Here is a 15,073-nt window from a genome sequence, read left to right as displayed (position 1 = left end):
TCTGTCATCATTATAAAGAATATAAGGAAGCCACAAGTTCATGGAATGCATTAAAAGGGAATAGATAAGCACAGTGGCCCTATCAAATCAAAGTAAGAAATCCAAAATCTGAGCATTCATGTTAGTTAATTTATGTTTGGTATAACAATGTGGCATTTATAGTTTTTTGTATTTATTATAATTTATTTTGGTGCCATATACTGGGGTAAAGTGCGTGATTTCAAGTGAATTCATAATGAAGTGATTGTCATCCTAATTCATGAACACTATTGGAAATATGTACCAGTCCTATGTGACCACTTGCTTCATTAAATAAACCTTGACCTGGTGTAAATTAATGATCATGATGAAAGTGATAAAATGCAATAGTGCAGCAATGCACGTCTTGATGGACTGATGTTAATTTAGGCATTGATGTAATATGCACAACAGGGTACTAGAGACTTTACAAAGCACGGTGGCTCTCAATTGTGCATACACATTACATAAGACATATTGTAAAATCTTGTAGTTTTGCTTAACCATATTTATGTAACTTGCTAAGTTGGAAAAAGGTCCAGGATTGTTTTCAGATGCAATTTAGCATTACATTCCACCCAATTTGGCATAAACTGAGCTTTGTTCTTACTTCTGCATGTGCTCCTAAAACTTATCTGCCCCATATATCAGTAATTGTCTCTCTGCAAAGTCTGTAATACATTATGCCAATTACACAAAACTATAAAAGTCATCCTGATGTGATCAGTCACATTTTGTGTAAGGTGTATGAGAATACCCTATGCAGACATTACACAGAGAAAGTATTGATTAATTATCTGCTCTAAAATGTTCAAACAGCACAGGGAGTCAGAGCCGTCATAAAACAATCATCAATTATCTTTTAACAGCCAGGTACTAGTTTCCCAGGTGAACGATGTTTCATGTAATTAGTTATTCGCCCTAATTGGACTGATGAAGGCCTATAAAATACACTTATCTCCAGCTACATGTATGTTTGTATTTGGAGTGTCTGTGTGGTGGTTTGAGAAAGTGACTGTTGGGGCTTTGGAGTACTCAGGGTTTTTTCTTGTTTGCCATGGATAAAGGGTGGACACAGTGAGTTTATTCAATCAATTGGTGTTTGTGAATGATTCTGCAAATAATTAACTCTCTGTATTTAATATATTTACTTGTAGGTTACCCTTGTTTGTAATCTTCCTGCTCTACTTGAGTAATGCTCATGGATTTAAAGGTAAGATTTGTGTTTTTGGTGGGCTTTTTTTCTCTGGGCAAAGGATTTCAAATTGTGAGGTTTCTTATACAATTCTTCTATTTTGTCTAATTCACAGGTCGAGCTCATTCAAATGCACACCACTGGTGGGGCCAACCTTCTGACAAAACTTTCTCACCTCGTGCAATCCAGTCTTCTGTGTCAGAGCTCCCTGTGACTGGGATTTTGCCTGAAGAAGTGGGCTCCTCTAGTTTATTCACTAACAGACCCCTGAAAAGGTTGAACTTACTCCAATTTGTTAAAGGTGGTGTTTCCAGCATGCATGAATCAACGTCCCATGCCCAAACCGCTCGAAGCAGCTCTATTTTAGCTTCCTTGCCTCTACCCTTAAATGAACAATATGCAGGCAGTTTGACATCGCTCCAGGGTTCCTCTGGATCAGCTGCTACAGATACTGCTAGTGTTTCTACACAAGGAGAAAGTGCTAGCTTCCCTGCCATACTTGACACTTCTGGCCTGTCCACCAGTGAGCAAAGCTCCCCTAGTTTGTACATGTCCAGCTCCCTGGAAACCTCTGGTGCTAAATCAGCCGAAGCTACTTTGCCTGCGTTCTCTCCGGAGAGTATCTCTTATAGCAGTTCATCTGCTCCAGGTGCCACGTACACTTCTCAAGGCAGCCCACTTCTGCCTTCAGAAAGCTCTGGTCAATCCATCTCCCCTCAGGGTGAAAGCAGTTACAGTAGCTTGTCTCAGTCTCAAGGTGCCTCGAGTCAATATACCCCAGACTCCTATAACGTGCTCAGTTCTTCATCTGTTTCTAGTCAGTCTACCAGTGATCAGAGTACCCCCAGTTTGTATAGTTCTAGCTTTCAGGGAAGTTCAGGCAGTTTGTTGGAAGCTTCTGGCTCTTTTCAAGGGGAAGTGGCAGGGCTTGGCTCTCTTGTTGACCTGTCACCCCAATCACAAGAGCACTCCAGTCAGCTTCTACCCTCACCCTTGGCGGTCTCTAGCCAGTCTACTAATGGTCAGAGCACTCCCAGCTTGTTTATGGTTGGCTCCGAGAGCAGTTCAGATTCACAGTCAACAGGTCCTGCTTCACCTCTAGAAACTCAGGGTAGTCTCTCTCAAAGCATTTCTAGCCAGTCCACAAGCGTTCAAAATTCACCTAGTGTGTCTACAAGCACCCAGAGCAGATCTGGTACTCAATTAACTTCCAGTACTTTTTCCCCTGTGCCGGGAGGTAGTAGTTCTACTTCTAGCTTGTATCAGAAGCCTCAGGGCACTCCGGGTCTGTATGCCCCTGCGTCCCGTACCAAATATGTGAGTTTTCCCATGTCATCACACCCAGCTGTTTATAGCCAGTCAAAAAGTAGCTCTGGTGCTTGGTTTGGGGGCTCTACTGGCTTTGCCTCCCAGGGAATGAGTAGCACTTATGGTGGTTCTGTCCAGCCTCAAGGTACCACAAGTCAGTTTGCATCTGGGTCTCTGTCCTCCTATCCAAGTGTATCACTATTCTCACCCCAACATCCTGCCAGTCAGTCTGCTACAGTCGAGAGTTCACGGAAGCAGTTTACCTCTAGCTATGGCACCCAGCCAGGGTCCTCTATGCCATTTACCCTGCAGGGAAGTACCTCTTATGGTGGACCACTCCATCCTCAAGATACCACAAGTCAGTTTGCATCTAGCTATGGCACCCAGTCAGGATCCTCCAAGCCACTCACCCTGCAGGGAAGTACCTCTTATGGTGGATCACTCCAGCCTCAAGATACAAGTCGGTTTGCCTCTGGGTCTTCATCCTTCTACCCAAGTGTATCACTATCTTCACCCCAAGGTACCTCCAGTCAGTCTGCTACAGTCCAGAGTTCACGGAAGCAGTTTACTTTCACAGGCAACTCTGGGACTCAGGAAGGGTCCTCAACTCCCTTCAAATTGCAGGGAAGCACCACTTATGGCGGATCACTTCAGCTTCAAGGTACCACAAGTCAGTTTGCCTCTGGGTCTCCATCCTCCTATCCAAGTGTGTCACTATCCTCACCCCAAGGTGCCCCCAGTCAGTCTGCTACAGTCGAGACTTCACGGAAGCAGTTTACCTCTAGCTATGGCACCCAGTCAGAGTCCTCGAAGCCATTCACCCTGCAGGGAAGTACCTCTTATGGTGAATCACTCCAGCCTCAAGGTACCACAAGTCAGTTTGCCTCTGGGTCTCTGTCCTCCTATCCAAGTGTATCACTATCCTCACCCCAACATCCTGCCAGTCAGTCTGCTACAGTCGAGACTTCACGGAAGCAGTTTACCTCTAGCTATGGCACCCAGTCAGAGTCCTCGAAGCCATTCACCCTGCAGGGAAGTACCTCTTATGGTGGATCACTCCAGCCTCAAGGTACCACAAGTCAGTTTGCCTCTGGGTCTCTGTCCTCCTATCCAAGTGTATCACTATCCTCACCCCAACATCCTGCCAGTCAGTCTGCTACAGTCGACAGTTCACGGAAGCAGTTTACCTCTAGCTATGGCACCCAGTCAGAGTCCTCGAAGCCATTCACCCTGCAGGGAAGTACCTCTTATGGTGGATCACTCCAGCCTCAAGGTACCACAAGTCAGTTTGCCTCTGGGTCTCTGTCCTCCTATCCAAGTGTATCACTATCCTCACCCCAACATCCTGCCAGTCAGTCTGCTACAGTCGACAGTTCACGGAAGCAGTTTACCTCTCGCTATGGCACCCAGTCAGGGTCCTCTAAGCCATTCACCCTGCAGGGAAGTACCACTTATGGTGGATCACTCCAGCCTCAAGATACCACAAGTCAGTTTGCCTCTAGCTATGGCACCCAGTTAGGGTCCTCTAAGCCTTTCACCCTGCAGGGAAGTGCCTTTTATGGTGGATCACTCCAGCCTCAAGGTACCACAAGTCAGTTTGCCTCTGGGTCTCTGTCCTCCTATCCAAGTGTATCACTATCCTCACCCCAACATCCTGCCAGTCAGTCTGCTACAGTCGACAGTTCACGGAAGCAGTTTACCTCTAGCTATGGCACCCAGTCAGAGTCCTCGAAGCCATTCACCCTGCAGGGAAGTACCTCTTATGGTGGATCACTCCAGCCTCAAGGTACCACAAGTCAGTTTGCCTCTGGGTCTCTGTCCTCCTATCCAAGTGTATCACTATCCTCACCCCAACATCCTGCCAGTCAGTCTGCTACAGTCGACAGTTCACGGAAGCAGTTTACCTCTCGCTATGGCACCCAGTCAGGGTCCTCTAAGCCATTCACCCTGCAGGGAAGTACCACTTATGGTGGATCACTCCAGCCTCAAGATACCACAAGTCAGTTTGCCTCTAGCTATGGCACCCAGTTAGGGTCCTCTAAGCCTTTCACCCTGCAGGGAAGTGCCTTTTATGGTGGATCACTCCAGCCTCAAGGTACCACAAGTCAGTTTGCCTCTGGGTCTCCGTCCTCCTATCCAAGTGTATCACTATCCTCACCCCAACATCCTGCCAGTCAGTCTGCTACAGTCCAGAATTCACAGCAGTTTGCCTCTAGCTATGGCACCCAGTTAGGGTCCTCTAAGCCTTTCACCCTGCAGGGAAGTGCCTTTTATGGTGGATCACTCCAGCCTCAAGGTACCACAAGTCAGTTTGCCTCTGGGTCTCCGTCCTCCTATCCAAGTGTATCACTATCCTCACCCCAACATCCTGCCAGTCAGTCTGCTACAGTCCAGAATTCACAGCAGTTTGCCTCTAGCTATGGCACCCAGTCAGAGTCCTCGAAGCCATTCACCCTGCAGGGAAGTACCTCTTATGGTGGATCACTCCAGCCTCAAGGTACCACAAGTCAGTTTGCCTCTGGGTCTCTGTCCTCCTATCCAAGTGTACCACTATCCTCACCCCAACATCCTGCCAGTCAGTCTGCTACAGTCGACAGTTCACGGAAGCAGTTTACCTCTCGCTATGGCACCCAGTCAGGGTCCTCTAAGCCATTCACCCTGCAGGGAAGTACCTCTTATGGTGGATCACTCCAGCCTCAAGGTACCACAAGTCAGTTTGCCTCTGGGTCTCCGTCCTCCTATCCAAGTGTATCACTATCCTCACCCCAACATCCTGCCAGTCAGTCTGCTACAGTCGAGAGTTCACGGAAGCAGTTTACCTTCACAGGCAACCCTGGGACTCAGGAAGGGTCCTCTACTCCCTTCAAATTGCAGGGAAGCACCACTTATGGTGGATCTCTCCAGCCTCAAGATACCACAAGTCAGTTTGCCTCTAGCGATGGCACCCAGTCAGGGTCGTCTAAGCCATTCACCCTGCAGGGAAGTACCTCTTATGGTGGATCACTCCAGCCTCAAGATACCACAAGTCGGTTTGCCTCTGGGTCTCCATCGTCCTATAATTGTCACTGTGTATCGTTGTCCTCGCCCCAAGGTGTTGCCGACCAGTCCAGCCAAGCATTTCAAAGCTATGCTGTGTCCCAAAGCCTGAAGTCTCAAAGATGGCAGCCTTCACAAGGTATTCAGACCTCAGCTGCATCACAGGGTAGCTCTCTGTCTCAAAGCTCTCCAATGCGGAGTTTGTTTCCTTCCCTGTCATCAGCAGGAGCCTCATCTTCAGGAGATCCTGGACAATTTGTTTCTGCCCAGGGTGGTAGCAGCAGATATGGTGGCTTTTCTCCTTCTCAAAGCCCCTCTAGCAAGTACACCTCTGGGTCTCATGCATATGCCAAGCTTGGTTCTTCTCCCCTAGCTGTTTCTAGCCAGTCTACCATTGATAAACGGACAAATGGCCTGTATAGCTCAGACTCTCTGCGAACCCAGGGTCTCATTGGTGTAGTTGAAAGACCCTCTAGACTCTCATCTCAAGCTCCTTCTGACTCTACAAGCAGTAACCAAATATCTGAGCATTTTGTGACCATGCAACGCCCCACAGGTTCAAACCTAACTCCATCTCTAGGCTTGAGTGCCCAAGCATCATCTGTTGGCATGTTCTCTGTTATCCCGCAGACTGCTCAGGCTCTACGTAAATCTGGGTCCGATGTCCGGCTATACAATCAACCATTCCTCCATCCACTATACTCCGTAAAGGGCTAAGGGACTCTATAAAACAGCCACATTATGCTAAGTGATGTCTTCCAGAATCTAAATTCTAATAAATGTTTGTAACCAAGCAGTTTTTTTTGTGCTGTTTTGTTCAAGCTACATTCAAAGGATAGAACTCAATGCTAGTTGAGTTTGCCAAACTTGGAAAAGGGGTGCCATCTAGGCTTTTGTGTACCAAATTGGTTGAGTCTATTCCTGTGTCTTAATCCCATTTTGTTGGCATTGACGGTTTAACTAAAATTAGTTTAAGATTTAAAAGCAGTTGAGGCTTTGACCAGTTTTCGATCTCATCTCCTTGGTGTTCAAATATTGGTGATCGGGTACCTGCGTCAAAATCCTGATTGGTGCAATGCTATTTTCTAGTCAAAGCTTTAACATTTGAAGTGAATATTCAAAAGTAAAACAAACATTACAAAAGTTAATGTTTTTGCACTGATGCCAAATCTATTAATATTCATTGTTTTGTCCATTGATTCAAATAAAGAATTGAATACATGGTTGATCAAAATTAATTTATTGGGCAAGTGAAAAACAATTGCAAAAAGGATCTACTGGCCAGAGATTCAAATCACGAACCTAGGCTCTTTTTGTTAATCTACCAGTTAAACATTCGTGTAAAAGCATTAGAATGGAAACTACACTTAAGTTTGACTTTTCGTTTTCGGTCAAAATGCCTTTTGAATGGGTCACTACAATGAGAGCATCAAAATAGCTATTTTTAGAATACTAAGGAGGCTCGAAACAACATGAAACTGTGCTTGAAGTATCACCAGGGGCTCTACACATGAACTCGAGCATTGACAACATTGTGTACACAAAGTTTGCTAAAAAGAAATGTTTTGTACGACTCACTTTCAGTTAGTGTTTCCGTCCACCCGCATTTTGTCAGTCAAAAGTAGTCGATCTCCAAATGCAACGCAATGAACTAACTCCATATGAGGAAATGCCATGAACTTGTAATTCAAATAAAAAGCATGATAACTTCACTCATGGCAATATGTCACGGAAACAAGGTTTAGGCGCTTTCAATCTTTACTCCCCTCATGTTACGTTGCATTACCCTTTAAAAACTGAAGATAAAAATGGCTTTTAGACTAAAAGATTTGTTATTCTGCCCTCTTTGTCTGGTCCATAATAAATTTGGGCTTATTTTAGGTTAATTTTCTCATTCCACTGTTCTATTTCTTTTGTCCACTGCTTAAAACCGTTATGAATAATAGCTTGTAAGTGACATTTAGCATGCTACCCCAGCGTAGCGCTGTGGCCATTTAAACCAAGAACTATATATATAAAGAACCCATATCTCATTGGGCTGTCTTCCCCTTTTGAGACCATTTCTGAGACATTTTAGTTGGCAAAAGTGTGGATAAAAATGGCTTTGTACGTAAGAAATTCAGTTTGAGACACTGATGAAGTGGAATAGAAATGGACAACATAATCTCACAAGTATTCGTATGTATTTTACCACACGTAGGCCTACATTTACTTACGTTTTCCATAGACACTGAAACCTACAATATTGATGTATTGACAGCACTATAACATCAACTATTTACGTATGAACAACGTGAATACTGTTGTTATGGCAACGCATCAAACTTTTATATTTATTTTGGGTGTTTTTGAGACTCTTAGCATGCTTCAAATTGCATGAAACTCGACACACACATCAGAGTTGTCTGCCAGTAGACACGGGCAAAGTCTTAAAAATGGGCGTGTAGGAGCGTCTCAGTAGCGTCACCTTTTACCTGGTGGTTATAGTTTTACCTACAGTCAACAAACTTGGTGGTACATACTGTATATTATTCTCATTGAGCCGGAAGACTTTTTAATGTACAGTCATTAGCTCCGACCAACAGGAATTCAGATATTTTAGTTTGAATGTGGATTTTTGGAATCAAGCTCTGAATTGATGAAACTGAGTTGATGAAATAAAATAATGACAAAAAGAGAAACAGGAAGAGTCTCATATTTTCTAAATATTAAATTACACACCATTTATTTCTCTATAAAATAATACAAATAAGAAGTAAAAAAAACACATTTTATTCTTTTTCATATAATGCATTTGTGCTATATGGTTGAAAGAAATCAAATAAAATGTAATACATAGTATAACCACAAGTTTGCAGCATAGACCTATATTTAAACAGGGTTGAAAAAAGCCTTGTTGCTGATGCTGAGAAGTTTTCAGACATAATTATCAAAAATGTTGAATTTTCTTCTCCTTTGATCTCACTGAATGGCATTAATATGATTTCATGAATGGCAATGGGCTGTACAGTATATCATTTCAGAATGAGCTTAACATGTTTTGTACCACAGGTGCATATGAGAATCGAACTGGGTTTGAAACATTGGACATTGGCTGGCAGCTCTTGAGAATCTTCCCCAAAGAGATGCTGAACAGGATTCCTCAGAGTTTTATCCCAGAGACTCCAAACATTAGTCTTACTTCCTTCATTGTTCATTCACTTTGTCTTTCAATCAGCTGTGAATCTGTCTGATTTGAATCAAATCATCAAACCTTGACCTGGTGTAAATACACTTTGGTACTTATAGATTGTTACTCGATCTCTCTGCTCAAATCTAGTACACCAAGTCTGCACTGATGGATTACAAAGTTGTTTTCATTGCTGTTCTTGGTATTTATTTATGTATTTAAGTGTTGCTAAAAAGTAAAGCAAACATTTTATAGTTGGTGCTCTGCAGTGTGGAGGCTCTTTTTTGTGTTGCTCAGGGTGTCAAACAGTGTTCTGACCAAGTGCAAGTGGTATATGATGTAAAGGCAAACTTTTATCTTAGCCTGCAAAATATTAGAACAACTGACAAAGCTACTAGTATGCGTCACTAAACAGCCTGCTTCTTTATTTTCAAAAGTGTCACGATCAATGATGCTTATTGTATTCTATGAATCTGTCATCATTATAAAGAATATAAGGAAGCCACAAGTTCATGGAATGCATTAAAAGGGAATAGATAAGCACAGTGGCCCTATCAAATCAAAGTAAGAAATCCAAAATCTGAGCATTCATGTTAGTTAATTTATGTTTGGTATAACAATGTGGCATTTATAGTTTTTTGTATTTATTATAATTTATTTTGGTGCCATATACTGGGGTAAAGTGCGTGATTTCAAGTGAATTCATAATGAAGTGATTGTCATCCTAATTCATGAACACTATTGGAAATATGTACAGTCCTATGTGACCACTTGCTTCATTAAATAAACCTTGACCTGGTGTAAATTAATGATCATGATGAAAGTGATCAAATGCAATAGTGCAGCAATGCACGTCTTGATGGACTGATGTTAATTTTGGCATTGATGTAATATGCACAACAGGGTACTAGAGACTTTACAAAGCACGGTGGCTCTCAATTGTGCATACACATTACATAAGACATATTGTAAAATCTTGTAGTTTTGCTTAACCATATTCATGTAACTTGCTAAGTTGGAAAAAGGTCCAGGATTGTTTTCAGATGCAATTTAGCATTACATTCCACCCAATTTGGCATAAACTGAGCTTTGTTCTTACTTCTGCATGTGCTCCTAAAACTTATCTGCCCCATATATCAGTAATTGTCTCTCTGCAAAGTCTGTAATACATTATGCCAATTACACAAAACTATAAAAGTCATCCTGATGTGATCAGTCACATTTTGTGTAAGGTGTATGAGAATACCCTATGCAGACATTACACAGAGAAAGTATTGATTAATTATCTGCTTTAAAATGTTCAAACAGCACAGGGAGTCAGAGCCGTCATAAAACAATCATCAATTATCTTTTAACAGCCAGGTACTAGTTTCCCAGGTGAACGATGTTTCATGTAATTAGTTATTTGCCCTAATTGGACTGATGAAGGCCTATAAAATACACTTATCTCCAGCTACATGTATGTTTGTATTTGGAGTGTCTGTGTGGTGGTTTGAGAAAGTGACTGTTGGGGCTTTGGAGTACTCAGGGTTTTTTCTTGTTTGCCATGGATAAAGGGTGGACACAGTGAGTTTATTCAATCAATTGGTGTTTGTGAATGATTCTGCAAATAATTAACTCTCTGTATTTAATATATTTACTTGTAGGTTACCCTTGTTTGTAATCTTCCTGCTCTACTTGAGTAATGCTCATGGATTTAAAGGTAAGATTTGTGTTTTTGGTGGGCTTTTTTTCTCTGGGCAAAGGATTTCAAATTGTGAGGTTTCTTACAATTCTTCTATTTTGTCTAATTCACAGGTCGAGCTCATTCAAATGCACACCACTGGTGGGGCCAACCTTCTGACAAAACTTTCTCACCTCGTGCAATCCAGTCTTCTGTGTCAGAGCTCCCTGTGACTGGGATTTTGCCTGAAGAAGTGGGCTCCTCTAGTTTATTCACTAACAGACCCCTGAAAAGGTTGAACTTACTCCAATTTGTTAAAGGTGGTGTTTCCAGCATGCATGAATCAACGTCCCATGCCCAAACCGCTCCAAGCAGCTCTATTTTAGCTTCCTTGCCTCTACCCTTAAATGAACAATATGCAGGCAGTTTGACATCGCTCCAGGGTTCCTCTGGATCAGCTGCTACAGATACTGCTAGTGTTTCTACACAAGGAGAAAGTGCTAGCTTCCCTGCCATACTTGGCACTTCTGGCCTGTCCACCAGTGAACAAAGCTCCCCTAGTTTGTACATGTCCAGCTCCCTGGAAACCTCTGGTGCTAAATCAGCCGAAGCTACTTTGCCTGCGTTCTCTCCGGAGAGTATCTCTTATAGCAGTTCATCTGCTCCAGGTGCCACGTACACTTCTCAAGGCAGCCCACTTCTGCCTTCAGAAAGCTCTGGTCAATCCATCTCCCCTCAGGGTGAAAGCAGTTACAGTAGCTTGTCTCAGTCTCAAGGTGCCTCGAGTCAATATACCCCAGACTCCTATAACGTGCTCAGTTCTTCATCTGTTTCTAGTCAGTCTACCAGTGATCAGAGTACCCCAAGTTTGTATAGTTCTAGCTTTCAGGGAAGTTCAGGCAGTTTGTTGGAAGCTTCTGGCTCTTTTCAAGGGGAAGTGGCAGGGCTTGGCTCTCTTGTTGACCTGTCACCCCAATCACAAGAGCACTCCAGTCAGCTTCTACCCTCACCCTTGGCGGTCTCTAGCCAGTCTACTAATGGTCAGAGCACTCCCAGCTTGTTTATGGTTGGCTCCGAGAGCAGTTCAGATTCACAGTCAACAGGTCCTGCTTCACCTCTAGAAACTCAGGGTAGTCTCTCTCAAAGCATTTCTAGCCAGTCCACAAGCGTTCAAAATTCACCTAGTGTGTCTACAAGCACCCAGAGCAGATCTGGTACTCAATTAACTTCCAGTACTTTTTCCCCTGTGCCGGGAGGTAGTAGTTCTACTTCTAGCTTGTATCAGAAGCCTCAGGGCACTCCGGGTCTGTATGCCCCTGCGTCCCGTACCAAATATGTGAGTTTTCCCATGTCATCACACCCAGCTGTTTATAGCCAGTCAAAAAGTAGCTCTGGTGCTTGGTTTGGGGGCTCTACTGGCTTTGCCTCCCAGGGAATGAGTAGCACTTATGGTGGTTCTGTCCAGCCTCAAGGTACCACAAGTCAGTTTGCATCTGGGTCTCTGTCCTCCTATCCAAGTGTATCACTATTCTCACCCCAACATCCTGCCAGTCAGTCTGTTACAGTCGAGAGTTCACGGAAGCAGTTTACCTCTAGCTATGGCACCCAGCCAGGGTCCTCTATGCCATTTACCCTGCAGGGAAGTACCTCTTATGGTGGACCACTCCATCCTCAAGATACCACAAGTCAGTTTGCATCTAGCTATGGCACCCAGTCAGGATCCTCCAAGCCACTCACCCTGCAGGGAAGTACCTCTTATGGTGGATCACTCCAGCCTCAAGATACAAGTCGGTTTGCCTCTGGGTCTTCATCCTTCTACCCAAGTGTATCACTATCTTCACCCCAAGGTACCTCCAGTCAGTCTGCTACAGTCCAGAGTTCACGGAAGCAGTTTACTTTCACAGGCAACTCTGGGACTCAGGAAGGGTCCTCAACTCCCTTCAAATTGCAGGGAAGCACCACTTATGGCGGATCACTTCAGCTTCAAGGTACCACAAGTCAGTTTGCCTCTGGGTCTCCATCCTCCTATCCAAGTGTGTCACTATCCTCACCCCAAGGTGCCCCCAGTCAGTCTGCTACAGTCGAGACTTCACGGAAGCAGTTTACCTCTAGCTATGGCACCGAGTCAGAGTCCTCGAAGCCATTCACCCTGCAGGGAAGTACCTCTTATGGTGAATCACTCCAGCCTCAAGGTACCACAAGTCAGTTTGCCTCTGGGTCTCTGTCCTCCTATCCAAGTGTATCACTATCCTCACCCCAACATCCTGCCAGTCAGTCTGCTACAGTCGAGACTTCACGGAAGCAGTTTACCTCTAGCTATGGCACCCAGTCAGAGTCCTCGAAGCCATTCACCCTGCAGGGAAGTACCTCTTATGGTGGATCACTCCAGCCTCAAGGTACCACAAGTCAGTTTGCCTCTGGGTCTCTGTCCTCCTATCCAAGTGTATCACTATCCTCACCCCAACATCCTGCCAGTCAGTCTGCTACAGTCGACAGTTCACGGAAGCAGTTTACCTCTAGCTATGGCACCCAGTCAGAGTCCTCGAAGCCATTCACCCTGCAGGGAAGTACCTCTTATGGTGGATCACTCCAGCCTCAAGGTACCACAAGTCAGTTTGCCTCTGGGTCTCTGTCCTCCTATCCAAGTGTATCACTATCCTCACCCCAACATCCTGCCAGTCAGTCTGCTACAGTCGACAGTTCACGGAAGCAGTTTACCTCTAGCTATGGCACCCAGTCAGAGTCCTCGAAGCCATTCACCCTGCAGGGAAGTACCTCTTATGGTGGATCACTCCAGCCTCAAGGTACCACAAGTCAGTTTGCCTCTGGGTCTCTGTCCTCCTATCCAAGTGTATCACTATCCTCACCCCAACATCCTGCCAGTCAGTCTGCTACAGTCGACAGTTCAGGGAAGCAGTTTACCTCTCGCTATGGCACCCAGTCAGGGTCCTCTAAGCCATTCACCCTGCAGGGAAGTACCACTTATGGTGGATCACTCCAGCCTCAAGATACCACAAGTCAGTTTGCCTCTAGCTATGGCACCCAGTTAGGGTCCTCTAAGCCTTTCACCCTGCAGGGAAGTGCCTTTTATGGTGGATCACTCCAGCCTCAAGGTACCACAAGTCAGTTTGCCTCTGGGTCTCCGTCCTCCTATCCAAGTGTATCACTATCCTCACCCCAACATCCTGCCAGTCAGTCTGCTACAGTCGAGAGTTCACGGAAGCAGTTTACCTTCACAGGCAACCCTGGGACTCAGGAAGGGTCCTCTACTCCCTTCAAATTGCAGGGAAGCACCACTTATGGTGGATCTCTCCAGCCTCAAGATACCACAAGTCAGTTTGCCTCTAGCGATGGCACCCAGTCAGGGTCGTCTAAGCCATTCACCCTGCAGGGAAGTACCTCTTATGGTGGATCACTCCAGCCTCAAGATACCACCAGTCGGTTTGCCTCTGGGTCTCCATCGTCCTATAATTGTCACTGTGTATCGTTGTCCTCGCCCCAAGGTGTTGCCGACCAGTCCAGCCAAGCATTTCAAAGCTATGCTGTGTCCCAAAGCCTGAAGTCTCAAAGATGGCAGCCTTCACAAGGTATTCAGACCTCAGCTGCATCACAGGGTAGCTCTCTGTCTCAAAGCTCTCCAATGCGGAGTTTGTTTCCTTCCCTGTCATCAGCAGGAGCCTCATCTTCAGGAGATCCTGGACAATTTGTTTCTGCCCAGGGTGGTAGCAGCAGATATGGTGGCTTTTCTCCTTCTCAAAGCCCCTCTAGCAAGTACACCTCTGGGTCTCATGCATATGCCAAGCTTGGTTCTTCTCCCCTAGCTGTTTCTAGCCAGTCTACCATTGATAAACGGACAAATGGCCTGTATAGCTCAGACTCTCTGCGAACCCAGGGTCTCATTGGTGTAGTTGAAAGACCCTCTAGACTCTCATCTCAAGCTCCTTCTGACTCTACAAGCAGTAACCAAATATCTGAGCATTTTGTGACCATGCAACGCCCCACAGGTTCAAACCTAACTCCATCTCTAGGCTTGAGTGCCCAAGCATCATCTGTTGGCATGTTCTCTGTTATCCCGCAGACTGCTCAGGCTCTACGTAAATCTGGGTCCGATGTCCGGCTATACAATCAACCATTCCTCCATCCACTATACTCCGTAAAGGGCTAAGGGACTCTATAAAACAGCCACATTATGCTAAGTGATGTCTTCCAGAATCTAAATTCTAATAAATGTTTGTAACCAAGCAGTTTTTTTTTGTGCTGTTTTGTTCAAGCTACATTCAAAGGATAGAACTCAATGCTAGTTGAGTTTGCCAAACTTGGAAAAGGGGTGCCATCTAGGCTTTTGTGTACCAAATTGGTTGAGTCTATTCCTGTGTCTTAATCCCATTTTGTTGGCATTGACGGTTTAACTAAAATTAGTTTAAGATTTAAAAGCAGTTGAGGCTTTGACCAGTTTTCGATCTCATCTCCTTGGTGTTCAAATATTGGTGATCGGGTACCTGCGTCAAAATCCTGATTGGTGCAATGCTATTTTCTAGTCAAAGCTTTAACATTTGAAGTGAATATTCAAAAGTAAAACAAACATTACAAAAGTTAATGTTTTTGCACTGATGCCAAATCTATTAATATTCATTGTTTTGTCCATTGATTCAAATAAAGAATTGAATACATGGTTGATCAAAAT

At 44.5% G+C, this 15,073-nt stretch overlaps 2 protein-coding genes across 2 annotated transcripts; both read left to right on the top strand.

The window, feature by feature from the left end:
• The first annotated feature begins 949 nt into the window (after positions 1–949).
• On the top strand, positions 950–6,497 carry LOC307009611 (uncharacterized protein). Its single transcript, XM_079633472.1, has 3 exons — positions 950–1,095; positions 1,176–1,231; positions 1,329–6,497. Exons 1-3 carry the CDS (start codon positions 1,076–1,078, stop codon positions 6,272–6,274), a joined length of 5,022 nt encoding a protein of 1,673 aa, XP_079489598.1. The 5' UTR covers positions 950–1,075; the 3' UTR covers positions 6,275–6,497.
• Positions 6,498–10,141: 3,644 nt separating this feature from the next.
• LOC307001436 (uncharacterized protein) lies at positions 10,142–14,628 on the top strand. The gene is made up of 3 exons (XM_079617928.1): positions 10,142–10,292; positions 10,373–10,428; positions 10,524–14,628. The coding sequence occupies exons 1-3, from the start codon at positions 10,273–10,275 to the stop codon at positions 14,552–14,554; spliced, it is 4,107 nt and encodes a 1,368-aa protein (XP_079474054.1). The 5' UTR covers positions 10,142–10,272; the 3' UTR covers positions 14,555–14,628.
• The last annotated feature ends 445 nt before the right edge of the window (positions 14,629–15,073 follow it).

The sequence above is a fragment of the Phoxinus phoxinus genome, assembly GCF_949152265.1.
Source record: "Phoxinus phoxinus genome assembly, chromosome: 1".
In the NCBI taxonomy this organism is placed as follows: domain Eukaryota; kingdom Metazoa; phylum Chordata; class Actinopteri; order Cypriniformes; family Leuciscidae; genus Phoxinus; species Phoxinus phoxinus.
Note: the sequence above shows the minus strand (reverse complement) of the source record. Positions and strands in the feature narration are given on the sequence as shown.